This window comes from Saccostrea cucullata, unplaced genomic scaffold, assembly GCF_032062105.1.
Source record: "Saccostrea cucullata isolate Sc308-1 unplaced genomic scaffold, CSIRO_AGI_Scuc_v1 ctg2041, whole genome shotgun sequence".
NCBI classification, from domain to species: domain Eukaryota; kingdom Metazoa; phylum Mollusca; class Bivalvia; order Ostreida; family Ostreidae; genus Saccostrea; species Saccostrea cuccullata.
In genome coordinates, this window is record NW_026921930.1 from 35,311 (window position 1) to 59,897 (window position 24,587).

General features: G+C 34.3%; 1 protein-coding gene across 1 annotated transcript; it reads left to right on the forward strand.

Annotated features, from left to right (window-relative positions):
- The first annotated feature begins 21,345 nt into the window (after positions 1–21,345).
- LOC134260926 (uncharacterized) lies at positions 21,346–24,225 on the forward strand. The gene is made up of 2 exons (XM_062743451.1): positions 21,346–22,291; positions 24,065–24,225. Exons 1-2 carry the CDS (start codon positions 21,346–21,348, stop codon positions 24,223–24,225), a joined length of 1,107 nt encoding a protein of 368 aa, XP_062599435.1.
- The last annotated feature ends 362 nt before the right edge of the window (positions 24,226–24,587 follow it).

Below are 24,587 nucleotides of genomic sequence, written 5' to 3' on the forward strand. Positions count from 1 at the left end.
GAGGGACTGAAGCTTTTCTGAAGTGTATTTAATCTTACCATTCACTTCCAAAGCTTTCTTTCTCTTCATTAGTTCACATTGCTTTTTTACATTTCTTTTCACTATCTTGTGGTTTACTATAGGAATGAAATGTTCTGAGAAAATTCTCACCGTTTTCATGCACTTGATTGGAAGAATTTGACAGATTTATTCCATTACCATTAAATTTATGACAAGGGTATAGACCAGTTGGTATATCATGGCATGTCATCATAAAATGGTTTGAAAATAAAGTGAACTTGAGTAACTGAAAAAAATACATGGATAAAAAAAATAATTACTGTTGACATTATTTAGTCCAAATTTCATTGTTGGAAATAACATTTAATTTAAAATGCTACATGTACAAATCCCCCTCTTCCTCAGAAAAAAAATGATGTAAAATAAAACGTAGTATCATTTGCGTCGGAAGCAAATTGAAAGTGGGGGGCTAAGTGTATAAAAAATTTTTTATACCTTCCAGGAAAACTTGACAAGCAAAAAAAAAAAAGAAAAAAAAAGGAAATTTCCTTTTCCCAAAGACGAAAATCCTATTTCGGGGGGGGGGGGGGGGGGGGGGGGGGGGGTGTAGGTTCAGTACCGAAATTTTTTTCCAAACTCCACTACTTTTTCATTACTTTACCCATTTCTAACCTATACTGCGACGTGTCTGTGGAAAGTGGGGGAGGGGCTAAACCTACTAAGCAATGTTCAATGCCTATACCAAGTATGTATTTGGAAAAAAAGTGGGGGGGGGGGGCTAAGCCCCCCCGGTTCCGACGCCTATGAATATTAATGAGAAAAGACAGATGTTGCAAATAAATTGTGTTTGGTAAATTCATCCTCACTATGATTTAAAAGAAATTGAGCTGCCATGACAATTTTGTTTACACATACGGTCTTTTATGAATAGATTATCGAACAAAAAGTGAAAAATGTAATTAACATATATTTTATTATTTTTTTTCCGCTTTATGAATTTAAGCAAACCACGTCAGACGAGCTTTTTAGGAAAGCTAAATACTTGTGGTCAATTACTTCCAATTTGAAGATTTATCTTCTTCTTCTTCCTGTCCAGTGCTGACCTCGATATCGAGTGTAGTAGCACGTCGAACACAGCTGAAAGCCTCTTATTTACAGTTAAAAATCGGTTAAAACAATGTTCTACAAGTCACTTAAGGGTGATAGGAAGCAGCTATGGTGTTGCTTAGCTGCTTGTTGAAGCCGTTGATGGTACTGGCTTCTTTAACATGATCTGGCAGACTGTTCCAGTCCCTGATGGTCCTTGGGAAGGAGAACTTGTACACGTCTTTGTATGTTGGTGGCTGACGGTATTTGCTGCCCCTTGTCCAAGTATCCCCTGGTGTTAAGTACGATGTTGCTGGGATATCAATGAGGTCATTGTTGATCTTAAACATCATGATGAGCCGTGATCTTAGTCGGCGTGTTTCAAGGGGCTCCCATTGTAGGTCCTCCATCATAGATGTTACACAGCCTGGTGTTCTATCATAGTAATTGCCCTTAACAAACCTTGCTGCTCTTCTCTGGACACTTTCCAACATTTGTATTTGGGTTTGCTGATATGGGTCCCAAACAGTCGCTGCATACTCCAGGGTGGGCCTGACGATTGTACTGCAAACAGCAGATTTAATGTCGGCTCTACATCCCTGTAGGTTGCGTCGGAGAAAACCTAGGGTCTTGCTTGATTTGGCTGGGACATTGTATATGTGTTCCGTCCAGTTCAACCTATTGTTTAATGTTACACCTAGATACTTTCCACTGCTGACTGACTCTAGAGTGGGGCCATGAAGGAGGTACTTGTTAGTTATGGGACGCTGTTTCCTGGAGACATGGATGACTGTGCATTTATGGGGGTGGAATTCCATTTGCCATTCTCGTTCCCATTTCTCTAGTGACTTCAGATCTTTTTGGAGCTGTTCGGCATCTGCTCTGGAGTTGATTTTTCTATAGAGCAGGCAATCGTCAGCAAATAATCTTGCGTCTGATGATGTATGCTCCGGCAAGTCATTGATAAAGGTGAGAAATAGTAACGGTCCCATCACAGTCCCCTGGTAGAGCGCTCTGGTAGAGGATTTACCCTCTAGGGTGACTTGCTGTGTCCGTTTCGCCAGGAAATCCTTGATCCAGTTCTATGTATTACCTCTGACGCCATAAAAAGTGCAGTTTGTGTAGGAGGCGCTGGTGTGGCACTTTGTCAAAGGCCTTGGAGAAATCCAACAGCATTATATCTACTTGCTCTCCAAGGGCCAGTGACTTGGCCACCTCGTCCACTGTAATTAATAACTGCGACTCGCATGATCGTCTTCATCTAAAACCGTGTTGCTGGTCTGCCAGTATATGGTTACTGTCATAGTGATCCATGATTGGACTGTGTACAATATGTTCTACATGTAACAACGTGCATGATATGGAAGTTAAGGAGACTGGGCGGTAGTTTGAGGCTAAATGTATCTCTCCTTTCTTGAATATGGGGACAATAGATGCTTCTCTCCAGTCGTCTGGCACTTTTCCAGTATTCCAAGAAGATATTTTTGAAGACACAAATGATAGTTTTGCTACTGGGACATATGCAAAATCAAAAAAGTAGAAGAATCACAGATTGTGTTCCTTGAAGGTCCTTCTGAAGACTCAGTATAAATAAGAAACTATGAACAATGATAAAAATTAATATCTGGCAGAGTATTTCAATATATCTGTAAGTAATAAATAACATTTAAAATCCATTGTTGTTTTTTTTTACTTGACTGTTTTATATGTTGTTTGTGACACTTATCTGGTTATCCAATATGCTAAGACAGAGTCTACTTTATATACCAGGATGCATATCATATAAAAGGTATACGAGTCCTTCATTATCTCTTTCAGAGATAATCAATACATTGTAATGAAATGAAATACTAATGCATTAAAATCTTTTAATTGTTTTTATACCCGCAATTTGTAAAGAAAGTTCGGGTATATTGTTGTTACTCATGTCCATCTGGCCCCGTGGAGATCCGGGTTAGAATAGGTCCTCAGTACCCCCTTGTCGTAAACGTCATTCTGCTAGTAGCCCATCCAGGCTATACACTTAGATGGCTGAGTCTCTGTTCCATAAAGAATTCTTTTTTTTTCAAGAAATTGAAGTCATTTGTCAGTGGTTAGTGAGGAACTCCTCAACAGGGCAAGAATATGTGGTGATAAACATGGGGCGAATTCAATGCAACAGCACTCAGGGAATAGCACCAGTTGCTTCTATGAAATCATTTGGGCTAATTGACATCTCCCTCGGGAGATGACACATTAAGATTGTATGCCGGAAGTGAAGTCCTAGTGTAAGCCTCCATTAATCTTTCGGGAGTCCTCGATGTTTTACAGAGTTCCAAGTAGCCTGCAAACTGGTTTTCTTTTAGAAGAACTAGCTTAGGAGTGTGTGATCTACTTTCGGTTTAGGCCTATTTGAAAGCCAAGGAAAATTTAGAAAAGAAGTACGATGCTAAATATAAGTGTCGTATATATATTGATCCTCAATACTATGCCTTATTAAATTGGTAAGCCACACTAGGAGAATTGACAATGACGTGATTTCTATATATAAATGACGCGAAGGGAAAACTGGTTCTCGCACAAAAGAACAAGCTTACAATTAGATTCTGCAAAAAATTAATGAAGAGTGATCAACGCTAATTTTATGTTAAATTTTTAGTCTGTAGTTGGATTTATTAAATTAATTCCTGTTAAACTTTAATGATTAGCTGCTTTTAAATGAATGATAATTATTGTTGATAATTCCGAATTGTGTTAAGAAAATATAGTTCAAGGAAAGTATTTGAATTTAAGTAAATTGTAAACACCCAGAAGCACAAAGACCGCTAGAATGAAATTTCACCAAAAATCGCCTTGGGTGCTCTCGCAGACGTCCATGCTTTCCATATATATACTGCGGCCAAAAGAAACTGCGTACTCTACTGTGGAGTTTGCTGAATATAAGTCGTTTGGGCACTTCAGGTGTAATAATCCATATATTCATTGCATTAAAATATTTCCCTTTCTGTTTTATTTCTTTGACATTATTGATACCAAAGAGATGACATTTCAGGCTTTCTGGAAAGCCAAACTTGTGTTTATCTTAATTTTGATTGGCGTCTCAATATAAGTGAAAAATTCTCGAGAAGAACGTTAAACAATATACAATCAATCATTGGAAAAGCCCTGTCAAAGAAATCAAAATTTCCCTTCAAAGAGTAAAGATCTCCTGTAAAAACAAGAACGGGGAGAACAATTAAACCCAGGGAGATCTACTCGTCGATACGATATATACCGGTGAGCTTGAGATAAAAGATACCACAGAGTCCGACACTTCTGCTTCATATTTCGATATTTTACTTGAAAAAGACATTAATGGTAATATAACAACCAAGCTATATGATAAACGTAAAGTCATAAACGTGATGACTTTAACTTTTCTATCGTCAACTTCCCTTACTGATGCAGCAATATACCTTCATCACCTGCATACGGAATATATATATCTCGGTTGATTCGATACGCAAGAGCATGCTGTACGTATGAACAATTCTTAAACGAGGTAAATTATTAACAAGCAAAATGATGAAACAAGAATATCACCAGTCATCATTTCGTAAGTCCTATGGTCGGATACAGTGACCTTGTCAGCAAATACAATTTATCATTGAGTCACAATGCTGACTGAGGTTTTTCATACCAATTGTTAGTCCATTATTTATACACTGAATGGAAGACGGATTTTTTTTCCGTTATTTCCTGATCATGACAACGAGCACACGGCGGGGGTGACCAGTCGGTAGGGGATGCTCACTCCTCCATGGGACCTCATCCCACCTCTGATGTTTTGGAGGTCCGTGTTCGCTCTGCTCCTATTTCGTATATTGTTTGATGGACTTTGAGATTGAATACTGTACGTTATCTCCATATCCTTTTACTCAACATAACATTATTCACATTTATTTCAAATACATTTTTTAAAATATTATCTGGAATAATTTGTAATTTCAAATTTGTGAACTTAACATTTGGAAATTTATCTTTTTTATCTATTATATCATGGTAATATAAAAGAGTTGGAACATTTCTACAACAGCTGGATTGTTGGCAAAAAGAGTTACTGGAAAACCATGAAGAAGACTCGATTACATTGGAGTCAGATACACAGTCCGGAAATTTGTATAGTTGCCCTGTATGCCGAGAAAGAACCAGGCATTCAGACATATGAGATTGAAACATCTCAACCAAAATCAATTCATGCAATGGGTCAGAAACATAAAGTATTCCGATCCAGGAAAGGGATTGATGCCTCTTGACGTATGTCAATCGCTCGCCAGGGATCAAATAGTATCCTGTGATCAGGAGGTTCGGTCGTCCAAGGAGAGAGAGAACCTCATAATCACTGGAAAACAGTCAGTTTTATCCGTTAGAAAATATACATTGTAACTAACACGTACAGCTGTAGAATATGGACAGGGACAGTGGCCGGGTGGATTTTTTTTATTATTATCTTTGTTGTTTAAGGTAATTCGAACGTAACGATTTAAACCTTCCGCGGAACCTGAACTTCCAACTTAGCGGGTTGTCGTAAGAATTAAGCTGCAGAATTGTACTATATGGATAGGTACAGTGACCGAGTTTAATAAAAATGTATAACATAATTTTGTTCACATACATGTTTACTCATGTCGATGTTTAACATTTTTTTAATCGATTACATTTTACGACATTAACTTCCAAAAAGAGACAAATGACGTCACCAGATGGGTTGAGTTAACAAAAGAGGAGGCATCGGTATATAGGGCCCAAAAAAAACCAGAAGTCTCTGTCGAGACTGAAGCTCTACTGGTTTGAACTTATAGCAAAGGAAGAGTAAAGTACTTAAGCAGCTGGGATTTGAAACTTTACAACAGCAATAAGTAGAATAATGATCATTGACAAAGTCTCTTTATGTTCTTAGTGTAGTCTACTTGTGTGCCAAGTTATATTGAAATCAGACCAAAACTGTAGGAGGAGTAGCATTTTGAAACAATTTTACAGACATTTCTATTTTTAGTAACCACGGCAACACCGTTCATCAAAATTAAAATTCGATACACAGAATTATGTATCTTAGTATATTCTACTTGTGTGCCAAGTTATATTGAAATCAGACCAAAGCTGTAGGACTACCAATTCCTTTCAATATCCATTTTTTTTTTTACCTTACACTACTGTTTTTCTTCCATATTAATTTACTTAAGTGTAAAGGGGTGGGCAAACATCCTTTCAATGTCCATTTCCAATAGTAAAAGTAGTGTTGGCATAAAAAGTGGAGCCCCCCCCCCCCCCTGTTGCTACGTGTCTGTTCCTGTAATGCAAATTGATTTATAAAAATCATTTAATCAAAACATCTATATGAGGATACATGAGACAAATTTAATGTCTTTAATCCCTTCTCTAGCTGCTTTGATCATCACATCAATTGTAGAAAATACATATTAAACTAGCTGCATCCTGATCTATCTCAAAGAAATATTTATTATTCAGTATTAATTGTTACTTTTAAGAGTGCGCATGTATGGTGTATATAGAGGATATAAGTCCTTTGTTTATATTGAAATCAGAATTTTATCTAAATGTCTCAGAATATATTCCTGTTATCCTGATTCAATATGTACAAATCAAGGAATGTTTTAATGCTGACTGTAAAGAATCCTCTTTAAGGTATGTTTAAACCAGAATTTATGTAAAGTTTCTTTAAACAGCAACCAGTGCATTTTCATCCCTATGACAGTCAGAGTTCTTGGAACATCAGTAGGGAGAATCTTCCAATTAGGAATCGGGTGCTTGAGGCAGCATCAGCCACTGAAAATTCAAGAGACAACCAGACCGTGTCAACTTTACTGGTACGGAACATAAAGTACTAATTATAGAATTCCTCATGGGCAATACAGGGACTACCACAAAGCCAAGTCTGAATCAGAATTTAGAATCTCATTGGTTGTCCCAAAATAAAATCTGTCTAGGTCAGTAAACATGGCGCATAAATTTAAGTTGTGATGCTGACATACACGAAAAATAAGGATATATGGATTATTAAGGTCTTTCGTTTCCAACGGAAGACCTTCTACTGATTCTGATGATTAAGATTATTCTTATTTTTCTTCCTAGACGCTTCAAAACTTCCTCATTCCTGAACAGATTTTGTTCACATTTTTTAGACTTTTGTAAACCCTTTTGGAATACTATTTCACAATTCGAAAATTATCTTCTATTAACGAGTTATTGCCCTTTGATTGAATTTCTCATACCTCTGATTTCCAGACAAAGGCTAAGAAAAGGTAATAATTGGAGTACAAAACCCTTTAAAATTGAGGAGAGGAAGCATTAAGTTGTGCACATCGGTTTTTGTTTTTTGATTTTTGCATTAAAAATGGCGCTAGAGAGGGGTCAAAATCTAGAACGCGTAAAACAGCAAACAAATTCGACATATTTTCTTTTATATTTTTAAAACTAAAAATATTTTGTTAAGATATGTCGAAGAAAAGTTGTGCATAATTGTAAGGTCTTTCATATAATACTATTCAAAAGGGGCTGGCCCCTATAATTAGGGATCTAGGGCGCTTAAAAGATTTTGATTTATAACTCAAAAACGGTAAATATTTCGATCTGGATCTTACGGTCAAAATTGTTCTTTTACACGTTTTTGATCTGATGAAAATGTTTTGTTCGATTATACAGGAGGTTTTGCGTAATACGTAGAGGAAAGCAGGCCAGGTAAACAGGTAGCGTTTTCCAATCGGAAAGGAAATCAGGCCTCTTCATGTGTTTAACTTAAACAGACTTGCCATCAATTACATACCCTACGGTATATAATGTTGATTTTCTTTTAAATAAGGTTTTTAACGTGCTTTATGATTCGCTATTAAATTATTTATTACAACTAGTCTTTCTTTTCTTCTTTTTTAGTTAGTTTAAAAGTGTTCAAAAGCGGAGAATATTAAATCTATCTTTCTACTTTTATTATTACAACAAACTATGTAAATAATTTTAAACTGCATGCATTGAATAATTGACATCATCAGCTGTATGCATATTACGATCTCCAAGTTCTGCGTTAGCTCGATGTTTTCAGTTATGTAACATAACCATGATAACGTGCGAATCCCACGCTGCCCATCGAGGTCACCAGTGCACTAGCCACCTGTGGTATAAACAAAGCAAGTATTTGTGATCGTGTTTAAATTCTATCTTGTACAAAGAACTAGTCATTATTGGGAAATTATGTTTTTAATTATTTCAAATAAATAAGATTACTTTACCGATCTTTTATATATAATCTTATTCCAAACACTGGTTGCATAAAATCATTTTGAATTTCAATCGCTTTCTTTGGCCTGCTCACGCAACAATTAAAATCATGTTAACGCTTTTATTTTCTTTAATTTCACTCTATTTACGCTTGTTTCAATCAGTCGTAATTGCTTGTGTATTTATTCATTTCAAGTTTCATGCCTTTTAATAGCCGAATAAACAATTAATAGCTGAGTTTGCAACAATATATTTTTCTGTATTTATCTTAAACTGAATTTAAGAAATCAGAAACAATTTCTTTTATTTTTAAACAAAAATTGGGCGAAATAAAACATTATAAGGGTCCTATAGTCGAGATCTATACAGATGGTTCAAAAGACAAGGATACAGTTGCGTCAGCTGCAGTAATTGATGATTAGTATATTCTCAACACATCTTCCAAATAAAGCAACAATTTTTACTGATAATTAATAGCAGATTTTATGATTTAATTTATGATTTAAATTCATACCCAATAGAACAATTTTTTTTGAAAAAATTCTTCATCAGGTGCAATGCTAAATATTGTTAATTGAACTTAAAAATGACCATTTTCATTATTCAATCAATTTTTCAATCTTTAAAAAATTATGACAAGGGCAATAATTCCTTCTCAGATATCTTCATTCCATTCAGAAAGCCTCTGAATTGTACTTTTAATGTAAAATATTTTCCCAGATATTTACATTTTAAATTATCGTATTAACAGGAAGTATTTTGAAACTCTTACCATTAGAATTATGCATTTCAACCAGTTTTTATCTAGTATTTCCGATACAATTAAAGAAAATACGACTTTTTCATGTTGACATATACTTCTGTTTATTTATGTCTCTCATCTTTAACAGTATGGCGACTTATATTTTTTGCTATAATTTGCTATTTTCTAATATAGGAAAATAAATAATTTTTTTACTCTGTACCCTTAAAATTGTGCTTGTTGAAAAACCTTAATGTGTTTTAAATTTAATAGTTATTGCAAAAATGGATAAGTTGCCGTGATATATTCTTAAGAAGGGAGACACATATAAATAGAAGGATATATTAACAATAAATCAAAATAAAATATTTTTTGTAAAAAGTATTTTAAAAGTCAATCTGAAACACTTCAAATGTATAATTTTGATGCTGAAAAATACTTGCTACTTATAACTTATTACACTTTTGAAGTTTGATTACTGGTATCGAAAATAACTTTTTTTATTAGAAGAATGAAAATACCCTTTACGAGTTATTGCCTTTGTCAACATTTTTAAGAAACTATACTTCTTTCAATTCTTTTATGTAACAATATTTATTTAGGTCTTCCTTTTCCAACGCGAGACCTTCTACTGATTCTGATGATTAAGATTATTCTTAAAGTTCCTTTCCCCCTTTTCCTAGACGCAAACTTTGTGGCCTCATGTCTTACTCATTTTTCAACGGATTTTGCAAAAGTTTTCAGACGTTATAGACATTAATAAACTCAGTCAGAATGCTGTCTAACATTTCAAATATTTACTTCCGCTTTTGAGTTATTTGCCTTTAAATGAAAATTTATATGCTTTTTGCTGGAGCAGAAATTCTACTGATTTTAGATTACAGAAGGATTGAAGTTGTGCACATCGGTTTTAGTTTTTTTTAATATTAATTTTCCGTCTATCGACGTCACTTCCGGTTGAACAGGAAGTAGCGAAAAAAATGGCTTACTGTAGCAATTTTCAACATAGATTTGGATGATTTAAATCATAAGAGACATCATTTCTGTTTTTTTTTTAAATAAAAGTTACTTCCGGTCAAACAGGACGGAAGACCTACTTGTTGCTTTACAACGAGCTCGGCTCTAGTTATCACACCTATTGGAAAGCATTCTTTCAAAAGATGTTTATCTATTAAGAATACATTTTAATTGATAAATTTCCAAAAACCTATGACATCATACAAAGATGCAAATACCTTAAGGATTTCAATCCCAAATTATCTACCCTTAAATGTACACAATACTCTGATATTATATTAAAGCATTTTATAGTGGAAAAGGATTGCCCACGAGAAATTTTCGAAAACTTCATTAATTAAGCAGTAGTTAATTAACAAAGATTGCATTGAAGTCTATGGAGAAAAGCGTTTTTTCAAAATAAAATTTCAAATAATATGAATATCAATAAATCCTGTGGTGGAAAGATGCATTGGAATATTAAAAATAGAATGATAATTAAAAACAATTTTTTTACCAGCCAAATTTTTTTAATTGATTTTTTTTAATTAATTAAAAAAAGGGGAGATAACTCTTACCAAAATTCAAGGTCATGAATTAGGACACATCCCACTAAACATACTTATAGTAATAGATGGGCAGTATGTCTAAATAGACTGAGTATTCAATGCTTACATATCTGTTATGTTTTCAATTTCATTGAATTTCTTTCTATTACGGATTGAAGACCTTAAGTCAATATTGGTACAGATGAAAAACTAAGTCAATACTTATAATCATTCATTCTTTTTAATGGGGGGGGGGGGGTTCTGCCAAAAGGGTTTTGTTATAATTTCTTACCTCTAAATAAGAATTTAATTCCAAAAACTAAATTAAAAAAAAATGAATGTGACTTTTTAAGATTGAAAAGTAATCATTTTGCTATACATTTTTTTGTAAAACTTTATAAATAATAAACAATAAATTCAGGATGAACTTTACCAATTTCACATTTGTTTTTAAATAGATCATGGAAACATTTTTCGTTCTTAACGAAAAGAATCAGAAAACAAAAGAAGACTTCTTCGACCCGAAACTCTATTCCTTGGCTGAGGCGTCAGCACTTTCAAATGGGGAGAGAATTTCTCTCTCCCCAGTACAAGTGAAAAGTGTAAGTAAATTACTCTCTCTCTCTCTCTCTTTGAGTCTTTCTCTCAGAGTATACCTCTCTCTCTCTCTCTCTCTCTTACGTGTAAATTAAGTAATAAATTTTAAAAATTTAGGTCGGAGACGTGACTGTTGTCAGCAGTGGTTCTAAGAGAAGAGAACTACAGCTATCCATGGATGGTAGGACAGCCCTCCTTACCCTTTGGGGTAAGGAGGCTGAGCAAGCCGTAACGCCGCAGGGTACATACACAATCAAGTGCGTTGAACCGGCAAATGATTGGAATAACCAGAGATGTTATTCCTCCACACCACTTACAACGTTCGAGGTAATTAAAATATATTTATATTTTACAATATATATATATTTCATATACAAATAGAAACCTTAAATACTTTTATAGGTTCAATTCAGGTTATAAGAAACTATTAATATTTTTATATATATCTTACCATTTTTATAATTTCAGACTTGGAAACATCCGAGCCTGAACCCTCTTGCCGACAGATTTTGCACTTGATCCTGCATGATGGAATTCAGAGGTGCCACAACTATGGCAATCATTGGTCTGGGGAGCTGGAATTTCCTCTGCATTAGATATGGCACGACTACAACTGTATCTTTACCATTGTAAAAGATTCGAGGGCTTGTAACTGCTCATCTTTGAAATCAAAGTTAAAACCAACTATTTTTTTTAGCGTATTCAAGATGTTCCTGAAACATGCCTACTTTCACGTGATATGTAAAAAAAAATTGACATCTCACCTACAAAGACACCGAAAGCGGGGGACCACAATTCTTTGAATTTGCTTGTTTTTACTTACTTTCAATTCCTGTAAGTTGCAATTAAAATCTAGAAAAATTGCTCTATTAATCTCATTAGGCTACTTTCTATACTTAAATTGGTAAGAAAACCCATGCTACTTATTATTATTGTCGTTATGGGTATTTCCTGTGTGAACAGAGAGGTGGATCTGTGTGGTTTTTATGTCACGTGACATGGTCATATAAATAGCAGGTGCGTGCTTTAAAAGTTATTCTACCACTCGTACAGAACGTTGTAAGGAATGGAAACCAGTAAATTAGGCACACACACACATATATGTATGTATATATAAATATTATTTAATGATTAAAAATAATGGATGTTGAAATAAATACAAATGTGTTAAATTCGTAATAAACGTTCAGACGAGCAGCATTCCATACATATGAGTTGATTATTCTTTCAATACAGAATAAAGAGTATAATTAATTTATATTCGGACGAACGAAGTGAGGGAGAATATAAATAAAAATATCGTTTACTTTCTTGAATTTTCCCCAAGGTCTAAAAAAAATTCTAAGTCCGTATACGCGCGCTACTTGAACAAGAGGCCCATGGGCCTCATAGCTCTTCTGAGTATTTTGGCTAGTTCAGTATTTTATGAATGGTTTGAGCCTATCCCTAAGGGAAAGGGGTATGATTTCAACATGCTATCCAAATCATTTCTCTGACAAAATCATGGCTTTAAAATTTTGAAGTAAAGATTTTTTTTTTCTAGAAGCTTTATCTTTTATTGTGGCCACCACCCTACCTCTGGGGTCATAATTTGAATAAACTCAAATGTACACTACCTAAGGGTGCTTCGATATTAATTGACAAATCATGGCTCTGTTGTTATTGAGATACATGATGTATCATAAAAACAAAGGCGTTATATTGTTAAGTAACTCGTCACTTGAAATTTTTTTATTATTATTTATATACTGCTGTTTTAGATAAACAAAAGTAGCTCCGAACCAGAAGCAAAGGCAAAAATCAACCAAGTCTGCAGTGGCTTGGTTGCGGAACTATGTCGCCAATTTCGGTGAAAAGATACCAAGCACGTGCCAAATTCACTTACCTCCATGTTCTACCAAATTACATGTTTATGAAACCATGGTCAGCGAATCACAAATGGAATTCGAAGAACCTATTTCACGCTTACATTTTTTAAGACTGCGGAGAAAGAAGGTCCAGTACATAGCCATCCCAAGGGTAAAGGGCATTTAATGGCATAATATTTCACTGTCCAAGTATTAAGGTATTTCCACCCTCCTGTGATGTCATAGGTTTTTGCAAAAACTGTAATTAGTTTAAATTCATACCTAATAGAACAATATCTCTTGGAAGAATTCTTTACAATAGGTGTAATGATAAATATTGTTAAGTTAAAGAATTCAAAAAATGCATATTTTCTATATTTAATCAATTATTCAATCTTTAAAAATGTTGACAAGGGCAATAACTCCTTCTAAGGTCTCTTCATTCAGGCATTTGCTTTATTGTAAAATAGTTTCCCTGATATTCACAATTCAAAAGTATCTTTTAAATAGGAAGTATTTAAGAACACTCAGCATCAGAATTATGCATTTTAACCAGCTTTTACATAATTTTCATAATACTGTTTACAAAAAATGTGCGATTTTTTATGTTGACATACACTTCTCTTTATTTATATTTCGAATCTTAAATAATACGGTGACCTATATATTTTTTGCAAGAATTGGAAAATTTTAAGTATATTAAATGAAAATAAATTCAGTTTTTGAACTTTGAACCATTAAAATTGTGAGGGTGGAAACACCTTAAACAATTAAGCCTTATGTATATGTACTTTTTGCAATCTAAGTACACTCTTCTTTCATCATTAGGGTCTCACTTGACAACTGAAGACGAATATTAGGCCTAAAATAAAAATTAGTTTGTTTGCAGTTGCTAACCGACTCACTGAAAATGCACCTGACCCAAACTTTTTTAGCCATTTTGTATTTTTACAATTTTTCAGAATGTTGAAACTGTTGACCTACCCAGTCTAACAATTATAGGTTGGCAACTACAAACAAAGAATAATTTAAGCTTGACCTTATTTTATTTACATGTACTTATATTTTACAGAAAAGTAAGTGACACGTGCACCCTTATGAAAACGAAACAAGGGGAGACAAGAGACCCTGAACAGAAACGAGTATTGCCGGAAAAAAAGGATAAACAGCTTCGAAAACAAAAGTAAGACTGACTGAACATATGCTCTCTCTCTCTCTGTGTGAGGGAGGGTGTGTGTATGTGTCCCTCTCTTTGCTTGTCTTGCTCCCCTCATATTCGTTTCTAATGGCATTTTGAAAATATTACATGACGGATTTTCAGCACTAATAACAATTATTATCAGAGGTCCATGGACTGCATCGCTCACATTAGCAGATTGACTCTGAGGGAGGGAGACGGAAATTTTATACTTCTTGACCATGCTTTGATATCATTAAAACAATGTGCTGTGTAGTTCTAAATTAGAAGATTTGTAAACATTTTTAAAGACTTTTCCTATATATCCTTTGTAAAACTGTGCTGCACATTTGAGAGATACCTCTGGTAAGAACGGTCAAACTAACGACGAATAAAATTTAATAATAATAAAAATGAAATCGAACCCTTATGGGGTCAGGGCTTGACATTATCCCTTATGCGATTGTTTAGACAGATTAAAAAATGACAATTTTATTTTTCAGTATGGAAAGGCAAAAGTATTACAAACATCAGTCCAAGGCGAAATCCCACCCAGACAAATATATATCCATTATTATAGATGGGACGGACCAGAATAAGACGCAAATACCCCACTTAATGCATGCCAGTAAATTAACCTCCAGCATGTGGAGGTTGCGTGTGCACTTAGTTGGTGTTATATAACATGGGATTCGTGTATACGGCTTTTTTGATCTATTCGAATACAGCCACTCCACTAATCTTACATGATCTGTTCTCATGAGTATCTTTTACATGCTAAAAGAATCTCTGCCCTCTGTGCTATACCTGCAAATGGATAATTGTGCAAGGGAAAATAAAAACAGGTATATACATGTACATATAATACAATCAAATTTTAATTATTATTAATCAATAACAAACATTTAAATGTTGGCAACTCTGGATTGGTGTTCCCTTTATTTATTCCGCGATTTAAAACACTGTAGAAAACGTAGCTTATATGAATTTTTATGTTTTCTTATAATGTTTAATACATGTATTTTTTCATTTCATTTTATATTAAAAATCCAGATATAAACCCGGCTTACGTGATCCACGGATCAACGACTGAGCTGTACTTATCTGCGCCATAGATACGCAACCGAACATTAGTGTTATGGTTCGATTCCACCTATTGACACACTTTAATATTTTCAAACTTTTACCCCGTATAAACAGTCATTTAATTTGCTTCATAAACAGTTTTTGCATTCCATTTCTATTTCTTTTTTATAAAAGACATTGAAATGCAGACAATAATTCTCTTAAATTAAACGCAGTCAAGTGGAACCATATACTAGTACCTCATATGTAAGCACACTTTGTTTGAGGACACGTATCATTAACTTAGTGTTAAGAGTACTGGATAAAGGTGTCAAGGGCAAAAAAAATTATGCTGAGTGTTCTACCCCCTTTCCGACGCCCTTGATTTAAAACAGGATAAATAACACTGTATTCAGTATTACGTCTTTAGCGTAGCACAAGCTAAAACCCCCAGGTTTTTTGTGCTTTCTGTGCTGAAAGTGACTGGTTAATGACCCATGCAGTGATGCACAAAACCGCTCGACATGCAGTTGTATTACAAGCTAGTTAGCACACAGCAGAGGGTGATTAAGTACCAAAGGGTGCATATACTACTATAGCAAGCAAGCGTGCAAAGTGTTAGGATAAAAGATATGTGACTACATTAAAGATATGCGACTACATTAAAGATATGCGACTACATTATATAGCAGTGAAACATTCATGCATTAGACACACAGAACAACAGCTACAAACTACAATAAATGATTCTTTCTGTGTACTAGTATTTACATTACATCAAGATGCTGGTTTCGAGAAACATTACTTAAACACACACATCGAGGAGAAATTCGAAGAATTGCGTGGATACTGTAAGGGGACGATCATGTGATTCTGAAGGGGGTGGTGTAGCAATTTCGAGTCAGATTACATATAATTCTTTTACAGATTATTGAAGATTACATATAATTCTTTTTCAGATTATTGATTTCCAATAAGATCAAGGACAGACTATTTATTTCCTTCTTCAACGAACGAGTGTGACAGGAAAAAAAACTATAAAATATAATAAAAATCGTGGAGGAAATAATGTAGGAAAGACTATTTTTATAAATTGTAAATCTAGGACAGATTATTTATTTTAGACAGTGCCTCCTTTACTTTTTTCCAGATACCTAACCATATCTTTTTACTATATGTCTATAGAAAATGTCTATCGAAACCTTACCCCCCCTCTCCCCAATAATAAAACCCTTAAACCCTTTTTTTTTTTTTTTTTTAAATTTTTAAAATTTGGGGTTTGTTTTTGAAACTAATAATTTTTAAAAAACCTTAAACCCCCCCCCCCCCCCCCAAGATTTTCGAATTTGGGGAATTTTTTTTCTTTCTTCTTCTTTATTTATTTATTTTTATCAAGTTTCGTGTAAGTTAAAATTATATCCTCTCAAAAACGAGGCTATATGCCTGCGTATTTTTTTATGTATGCCTATCATTTACCCTGTCACTGCAACGCTTACTACAAGAAATCAACGGAAAACAGAAGAGCAAAAACGGGCATTGTTTTTAAAACTGGATTTATTTTTATTCAGCTGTTCTATTATCACAGAACTTAAATACTTATGGAAATAGCTTAGCACAACCTACTCTGTCCTGTATGGAGTTTAGTCCCATCGATGGACAATCACGTGGTGAATGCACAGTAGGTACACGGAATCTAGATCAATAACAAATTTCAATATCGCAAGGGCATACCCTAGTTGAATTTAAAAATTCAAGCTATTAATTGTTTCTGCATATTTTGTACTTTCTGGAAAGTGCTGCTGCTTTGAATAGAATCTGCGTTTTAATAGTAAAAGTTTTTAGTAAATAGGCCAATGTCGAAATATGTTTGACTTTTACCAAATATTTTGTGTACTAATAAAGTCATGCTCTCGATTTAAAGAAAGCAGCAGCACTTTTCAAGTTAAGGAACATACCCTTTATTTATATTCAAAAAATGGTCAAGATTTATTATGCCCCCCCTTCGAAGAAGGGAGGGCATATTGCTTTCCTGCTGTCTGTCGGTCGGTCCACTTAGTTTCCGTTTATTTTCTTCGCAACCGTTGCACATACTGAAATGAAATTTGGTATACTGATATATCACATAAATATCTAGGTCAGGTTCTGTTTTGGGTACGATCGCACCATTTTTGACAGTTATTCCCCTTGGACTTAAAAAAATATCAATTATTTGCAGTTTCCGTTCATTTTCTTTGCAACCGTTGTACATACTGAAATAAAATTTTGTATACAGATATATCACAATAATATCTAGGTCAAGTTCTGTTTTAGATAGGTTTGCACCATTTTTGACAGAGTTATGCCCCTTGGACTTCGAAAAATTCCAATTTGCAGTTTCCGTTCATTTTCTTCACAATCGTTGCACATGCTGAGATGAAATTTAGTATACAGATTTATCATATGAGTATCTAGGTCAGGTTCTGTTTTGGGTGCCATTTTTGACAGAGTTTTGCCCCTTGGACTTGGAAAAATTCCAATTTTGGGGGGAGGGGGGCATATGTGTTTTACAAACATCTCTTGTTTAGTGTATGTCCTTGCGAAAGAACGATTTTATGAGGCACCTCGATGTAAAATATACCTAACCTAAACATAAAAACACGATAGAAATATCTAAATACATTCTCTCGATAGTTAATGACTAATCGCACTAAACAAATGATATTACCCTATCCAAAACCTGTAAATAAATCATTCTGTTTTATAATAAAACGCATTTTTCATTGTTAAAAGATTCCCAAATCTGCCTCTCACAGCACATGAAATACGTCATTTTGGTAAAAATGACGTCATGATTGACAAGTTCATCGAGATCAGTGATTTCTTTAAAACCAGCTGTATGGGATTTAACTAGCGACTTTTGTTAATGCATTGATAAGTTTTATTGTTGTTTATTATGCCAATACAGTTTAAAGTTGCAAATTATTTCATTTTCGTGTAATATGAGGAATGCATAAAAGTCATATGTCTGGTGTGACGTCAGTTACCTTTTCCCGTATAAATTAGGCCCCGCCCCCTTTTTTCTACCTTAACAGTGCTGCGAATATAGAGCATGACGTCACCAAATCTTACAATCTCTTGATTTGCTCACTAAGTATGCACCTCTTAACTAGAGGAGAAACAAGTGGGCGGATCATAGATCTTCTAATTTCAAAGACCGATTTTTGTACTAAAGACTTTCCAGTTTCGCTTTCCCCTAAAAATATTTGATTGCCTGATAACAAAGGGAAACCTTATATTACGCAGAATGCTCAATCGCCATTTTGCTCTCCACTCGGAGTTCCTCTGATGACTCGTAAGACGCACTTGGAGCCGAGGATTGCTGATTGGTAAAGTTCGGGAAAACAGTATACCCGTGACGTCATTTTTCACAGCGTGACGTGGAGCAGTGGCAGTTTGCATTAGGAAATTGCTGGAAGCTGGTAGTGTTCACATCGCCGCGTTATTCCTGATCATTTCTTTGGATTTAAATATCACGATTGTCAAGAATAATGGTACATGTTTGCAGTGTGCATTGAGAATAGGAATCGGTATGTATTGTTCTTTGCTGGGTTAGTATTTCTACAGTTGAAGTCTTCATTGATGGCCAGCGTTGTTGACTATGTTCAACAAGTATTTCAAACTTGGGAGTGAGTTTAGCGATAACGGTGGGATCGTAGCTTAATTAAAAGACGGATCGTTTGAAGGATTACTTAATATTGCCGTTTATACGAAGGAAAATGCAGAGATTAGCGAGTAAATGCGGACACATGCGCAGATGGGTTAGTCTATGCAATGCATGGAAATCGGACTAACCCCACGACAGTAACGCATGCGCAAATGGGTTAGTCCATGCAATACATGGGAAACTGACTAACCCCTCAAGCGTAAAATCAGATTCACTGTGCAAAACAAAATTACTGTAGAAAAAATAATTAAAACTGAGAAGAAAAAAAATAAACAAGAAAATTTGAGAATAGAAACATGAATCAAAATCAACAAATTTGCAATATTTCAATTTAATTTATTTGGTAACCATATACACTCTTACCCACTTTGCCAACATATTTCAATTAAATTTATTTGGTACCCATATAAACACTTTCCCACTTAGTTAACATCTACTACAGTGGAAACTGACATTTAAGGAAAAACTAAGGTTACGTATAGGCACTACACCTGAAATTATGATTTACTTGAATTCCGTGATAAATAATTATTCCGAGATTAAATAATACCCAGTTTTAAATGTCAAGAATTCATCAGAAAAATATAATGAAGACCTGACATGGATTGTGACACACATCAAGAGTAAGCAGTCAGGAGAAAATTTTTCTTTATGTCAGGTCCGTTAATTAATAGTTAATATCTTCCACTGAGGCCAAATTTCTTTTGCACAGTTCTCCATCACTAGTAAATAGAAGAGTTGAGATGTTCCATGACAACACCGATCCAAGGAGTAAAGAGAGAATTTTGAACGAATTTAAAAAGCCTTCGGGAAATGTGCAAGTCCTGATTTCAACGTTGGCATTTGGTATGGGAATAAAAATTCCTGATGTAGACATTGTTGTGCATTGGATACTCCCAACAACCTGAACACAAGTGAATGAAATTCTTAAATATTGTGCTTTTTTGTTTGCCTTGTATAGAGGCCTGACTGGCAGACTATACGTTAAATTTTAACATAAAACGTTCAAATGGGGACAAAAGTTAATTTTCTGGCAACTGCGGTGTTGGCTGGAATACCAATTCGGGTACGACCCAAAAAACTTATAACATAAAATCACCGGTGAACTGAAAACTGTTTTTTCTGAGAAATTGTTCTGTTTTCAAAACAGGTGATGGTAAAACAGCAATATGTCCCTTTGGAGACCCAACCTTCGCAAAATTCTCTCCTGTGGCGACACTTCCAAAATTAGACTCCTCCTACAAAAATATGTTTTTTTGTTTAAACAGAGAAAATTCAAACAATGATATAGTCGTAGAGTACATGTATCTAAGTAATTTTTTCTGGTATGACCCCACAAAGAAATTTAAGAAAGAAAACATAGTATGTTCGAACACCCGCCATCATTATGAAGGAAATATCCAATTTTCTTTAAAACGACAAACCAACTGAGACTTACAATAAATTATCAATTAAGTGGGCCAACAAGTATATGACCTGTATAGGACAAAAAAAATAAACAGCTGAGAAGGTATTGAAAGATGTAACCAGCAAGGGATGAATAATAAAAAGGAATATCTCAGAATATCTTAATATATCAAATAAATATCATTTATATTTCTCTGGCAGTTTTTTTTTTCACTTAAAAAAATTGCAAATTTTGTTTTTGTATGATGTTTGTGGCACTTTTCTGATTTTCAAAGACAAATAGAATCTACTTTATAAGTAGACGAATTTATTTTGAAAGGTATTTTTGAGACCTTCATTACCTCTTTCAGAAGATAATAGATATGACTTCACATAACTACATAGGAAAAGGACCAGATTTCACATGCAAAAAATGTGGAAAGCCATATAAAACCAAAATTGGCTTTGAAAAACACTAAATTGCAAATTGTGAATCGTGTGGAAGGATCGTCTGCTTAAAATATAATTTGCAAAGGCATAATTGCCAATCTCTATCAGCATCAGTACATAAATGTAACCAATGTACAAGGATTAACAAAAGTGAACCAATCTTAAAAACACTTTTGTCCATATTGTATGATATGTAATGTATCATACAGTTTTTTTTAAAAGTTTAAGCAACACAAATGCTGCAAACAGATCTTTTCCCCCCTGAAGCCAGATGAAAAACAAAAAAATCAATGTTGAAAAAAAGGAAATCAGCAGTAAGTCCTCTACCAAAATTGTGAAATTCATGGCCCCGGGGTCAGGGGTTCTAGTGTAGGGCGGGGCTAAATAAGTAGGTAGTGAAAATGCATTATTTCTTTGAAAATCTTCTTCTCTGCTCCTGGGTATTAAATAAACCAACTAAGTACATAGTTATGATGAGCAAGAGTGCCTCTACCAAAATGGTGAATTTTATGGCCCAAGCGTCAGGGCTGCAGCAATTGGTAACAACAAATGACCAAAAAGAAAAGCACGGACAAAAATTATTTCTTGATGCTATTATTCTGAGATCCTTGAAAAGTTTAGATGGGCACTATGCTCTGACAAAGCAAGATGAAAAGAAGAAAGAACTTAAATATTTCAAAGCTGCTTATAAGAACATGTCCAGCGAACTGTTTCCCAGTGCTAGACAAACATGCGTCAAAAACTCACTTGAAAAGCTACGAAAACCAGAGAATCTGCCAAATGAGACAAAGCTTACACTGTTAAAAGAATACATTTCAACTGAAGTACAAAATGTAGTAGGGAACTTTAGCATGAAAAACTTTGCCTGGTTGAGGAGTCTAGTTGTTGCAAGGCTTACACTTTTTAATGAAAGAAGAGGTGAGGAAGCATCAAGAATGTTGAAGGAGTGGGATGATGCAGAAAAGGGAACATGGCTGCCAGATGATGCCATTGAAAAAATTTCTGATCCTGCAGAGAAATATCTTTTAGGCAAGTTTAAGTTGGCATATCTGAAAGGGAAAGGGAAAAAATTTGTACCAGTTCTGGTTCCAGTAGACCTATTGCCTGCTATCAGCATTTTGACAATGAACAGATCCGGATTCGGTATAAGGGAGGAGAATGGCTTCCTGTTTGCCACCAGAAATGGGTTATCCCACTGTTCTGGTTGGCATTCAGTCTCAGAGGTGTGCGAGAGGGCGGGCGTGGACATTTCCGTAACAGCGACAAAAATGAGACATAGGATATCATCAATCTATGCCAGTCTTGACATGACGGAGGAGAATAGGAAAATATTCCTTGAGCATATGGGACATGAAGAACACATCAACAGGGAGAATTATCAGTGTCCTCTTGGCATTAGAACAACCTGTGTGATGGGGAAAATGCTAATTTCCATGGAGGAAGGTATGCCTTTGTTTTTCAATCATGTTTAATTACATTAATGCTGCATTTGTATATTGTATTTTTAGTTCACGTAATCAAAGGCATATGAAGCTAGTTTGTGTGTTAAATGTCCCTCTCGAGAATTTTTCACTCACACTTCATGATGGAGAGATACAAATTTTAACCTATCCCAAGTTATGTTATATCGTATAACAAAAGTTGAAATAAGCTTCATTTTTGAAATAAATACGGGTTGGTATGAGATCAAATTCATCATAGTTTCATCTCGTAACCAACCCGTATTTATATCCCGATAGATGTTTCTTAAATATTTTAAAGATTTATAACTGTTACATTCATGTGTAATACTGCAGGTTTAAGATACAATATACAAGTACCACTAAACACCTTATTATTATTAGGTCTTTCCACCTTTCTGTGGAAAGACCTGTTGATATTGTTCTGTTTATTATTATTTTTATTATTTTTCTGCATTGATCATGAAATTAAAGCAAAGATTAAGGTCATGGTCATCTTCCACATGTATGAATGTGTGCGCGCAAACAAAATGTTAAATGATATACAGTTGATATCATTGTAACTCTTTTCCATTTTTAAATCAAATCCTTTGATACTGAGCAAAAAAAAAGAAGAGAAATCTAACATGTACAAGAATAAGGCACAAAAAGGGATATGGAACATGTATAACGGTCCCCTTTACAATTAACACTAGTTATTAATATTTTTTTTCTTCCTGGGAAAATTTTGTCCTTGAGTGATCTTGTAAACTATACACATCAGAGTAAGGTAAAATGTTTTTAGGGTCAGGAGACATGTTATGTAGATTGACCGAACAAGTCATTTTGCGCGCACATGCTTGCAGGAGGGCTCACATGCAACACGTGAAATGACCAATTTAATTGATTTTGGCGTAACTTTTTACATTTTTGATGAAAATCTTCATAATATAGTTTCAATATGCATAATGCTCAGGTGACCTATAAGGCCCATGGACCTCTTGTTAAGTATATATGCTAGATTTACAGGTCAGAGGTAAGTTAACTTCAGCTATATATAGTGGTTGTGGGATATACTAAAACTAATGCTACAAAAGTGATTTGTACACTGACTCTGTTAATTTATTCCATAGATTTGTTTTATATTTGCATGTGATCCTATTTTTTTTCCCCTTTTACCCTTTAGTTTACCTTTTTTAGTATATTGGTCAAAAAACCAGCTGTGTATTTAAGTCTTACTTTCCTTATATAATTATATATTTGAGGGACGTATTGTTTTAACCACTGCATGTACTCCTTTACCCATTTGTCAGTTATAAACCTCTGTATATTTTACCTCTAACTGTCTTAATATAGGGGCATGTGGGTTCAAATCCCACCGCTACTTAATCAGGAAAGTAGTGTTATAGACTATGGCTGGACACTATAGAACTACTAACCACACCTTGGTTACCTCCCGTTATTCTGTATTTTGGTAGTTTCAAGTGAGATTTATTTTAATGTGGTCTTTCTGTCTGTTCAGCTTTGATACAATTCAAAGATGATGAAGACAAAGATTTTTTCAGTCATGATACAGAATATAATGCATTAAAAGTCTAAAAAGAAAAAAAGGGGGTGGGGGTGGGGGTTAATGGGTTGAAGTGTATTTAAAATTTAAATATATATGTTGTTACATTTTAAGGCTAATTCATTTAACTTAATTGAAAGAAGTACACAATTTAAAATGTCTTAATTAGTATTTTAATCTCTTAACTGCCATGTCAAGTTTTGTTTGTAGGTAAAGAGGTCATTCTTCAGTTTTTGGAAAGTGTCAACTTAAGCAGCCTTGCTGGGTTAAATGAACAGGAAAAGTACCAAAAAATAAGAACAAAACTGTTCAATGACAGGAAAACACTTAGAGTAAAGGCTGTAACTGCCATGAAGAAAATAAACAAATAAGTTTAACAAGTGTTAAAGGTCAAGATCTAATAAAGGTCTTGAGACTAATTTTTGGGGTGCTAGATCCATTACGATATCATGATCAATTTCGTTTTTCTTTTTCAAAATTTATGGCTCTATATCGAATATTGTTGAAGATAAATTATTTTCATGGAGTTAATAAATTATTTTCATGGAGTTCAATTTGAACTAAATACCTGTATTGACATTATTTTAAAGAAGAGGTCAAGAACATACAAATTATTGATTTTTGAAAGACTCTAGGGAATCTGGATATATTTTCTTGGTCTGATATGGAAAAAAAACTCTTGTATTCATGACTGGTAGCTTAATTTTTCAGTGGAAAGGACAGTTTAAAATAT

Coding starts and splice junctions, on each gene's coding strand:
- LOC134260926 (XM_062743451.1), top strand. CDS start 21,346: ATGGTGAATTTTATGGCCCAAGCGTCAGGGCTGCAGCAATTGGTAACA. Junction 22,292..24,064: donor GCTAATTTCCATGGAGGAAG/GTATGCCTTTGT, acceptor TTTTGTTTGTAG/GTAAAGAGGTCATTCTTCAG.